A 1,472-nucleotide genomic window follows, 5' to 3' on the forward strand; every position below is an offset into this window, starting at 1 on the left:
ATAGTCTCCCCTCCCCACGGCCCCGGCGCGCCCCTCCCTCCCGCGCCTCGCCACCTCCCGCGGCAGAGCCAGACCTGCGCGGCCCGGAGCGCGGCGGCGGCGGCGGCGGCTGCGGCGGCGCTCGAGTATCTGCCCCGCAAGCCGGGGAGAGGGGAGAGCGAGCGCGCTCCTCCTCCCGCGCCTTCCGCCCCCTCTCTCCCCTTCTCCCCTCTGCTCGCTTTCCCTTCCCTCCCTTCTTCTCTTTTCCTTCTTTCTTTTCGCGTCCCCCCCTTCCCCTTTTCTCTCTCCCTGTCCATTCGTTTGTAAATTCCCGTTTTCTGCCCCCTCAATCGCTCTCCCACTCCCCCCTCCCCTCCCCACTGTCACTCTCTCTCTGCCCCCCTCTCTCCTCTCATTTGCCTGCTCATCTCCAAACGTGGATCCGCGGCTCCCGGAGGAGCCCAGCGCCCGGATACCGCGCGCCCGGGGCACCTGGAGTCCGGCCGGCGGCGGCCCGAGCCTGGCCAGCGGCGGCGGCGGCGCGAGCGGCGGGAGCCGAGGGAGCGGCAGCCCCGACCGCGGGCACCGCGGGAGCTCCGGTGGCAGCGGCCGCTGCCGAGATGTCCCGGCGAAAGCAGAGCAAACCCCGGCAGATCAAACGTAAGTTTGCACGCGAGGCCGGGAGTGGGTGGATTATTTCTGGGGAGGGGGGCGCGCGGGCCGGGAAAGGGAGGGAGACTCGGGGAAATCCGCTCCCGGTGCCCCGGATTTGTCAAACTTTGCCTGAGCACCTGGAGGGACAACTAGTCAGTCACAGACAGACAGACAGCCAAGCGCCGGGCAAGAAAGAGGCTGCGCCGAACAGCTCACTTTTGCTCGGCTCAGCTTTCGCGCTCCCGGGTTTCTTTTTAATTCCGACCCCCGGACGCAGTTAGCCAGCGCTGCTTTATCGTCTAGCCGACTGGGCAGCCCCACTCATTGAGGAGATTTTTATTATTGTGGTTGTTGTCGTTGTTGTTGTTGCGATTGACGTGGTGCTGCTCTTGGGGACCACTTTTAGCAACGAGGGTGAGAACTTAGTTCTCCGAAAAGCTGGTGGAGACCTCGGGGCGAGGAAGGCAACGTCCCCAGGCAGTGGAAAATCCGTGTCTGGGTCCCGATCCTGGGCGGTGCCAAGAGCCACGCCAGAGCCGAAGCGAAACAAAAAGTAGGTGTAAAAGTTCGCGCCTTTGCAGCGGGTTCAGTGCGCCTCCGCCCTGCACGCCGGGGGCTTGCGGCGGGCTGGTCGCACCGGGGGCTCCGGACCCGTCCCGTTCGCATCGCCGTGACGCTCCGCCGAGGGGCAGTCGGTCTACCTCTGGCCCTGGAGGCGCGCGGCGGCCTCGCTGGGAGGGGCCGCCCGTCACTTCCCGGCGCGGAAGCTGTGAGTTCAAGGCGGCGGGTGCGCGGGGGAGAGCGTGCCCCAAGCCCTGAGCCCCTGAGGGCCTGGGTGG

The 1,472-nt window shown here is 66.9% G+C and overlaps 1 protein-coding gene across 4 annotated transcripts in view; it reads left to right on the top strand.

Moving 5' to 3' along the window:
- The first annotated feature begins 502 nt into the window (after positions 1 to 502).
- The window catches only part of ZFPM2 (zinc finger protein, FOG family member 2), a 438,154-nt gene continuing 437,184 nt past the window's right edge, over positions 503 to 1,472 (top strand). The window contains exon 1 of one of the 4 annotated variants that reach the window (XM_070481467.1): positions 503 to 639. Coding sequence is in view for 2 of the 4 variants with exons in the window: in XM_044780829.2 (XP_044636764.1) it covers positions 600 to 639 (40 nt within the window). In the remaining 2 variants the exon portion in view is untranslated. Of the gene's footprint in view, positions 640 to 1,216; positions 1,403 to 1,472 lie in introns of those variants that run through there. The other 3 variants (XM_044780829.2, XM_044780831.2, XM_070481468.1) reach the window with 3 other exon arrangements.

Source organism: Equus asinus, chromosome 12, assembly GCF_041296235.1.
Source record: "Equus asinus isolate D_3611 breed Donkey chromosome 12, EquAss-T2T_v2, whole genome shotgun sequence".
NCBI classification, from domain to species: Eukaryota; Metazoa; Chordata; class Mammalia; order Perissodactyla; family Equidae; genus Equus; species Equus asinus.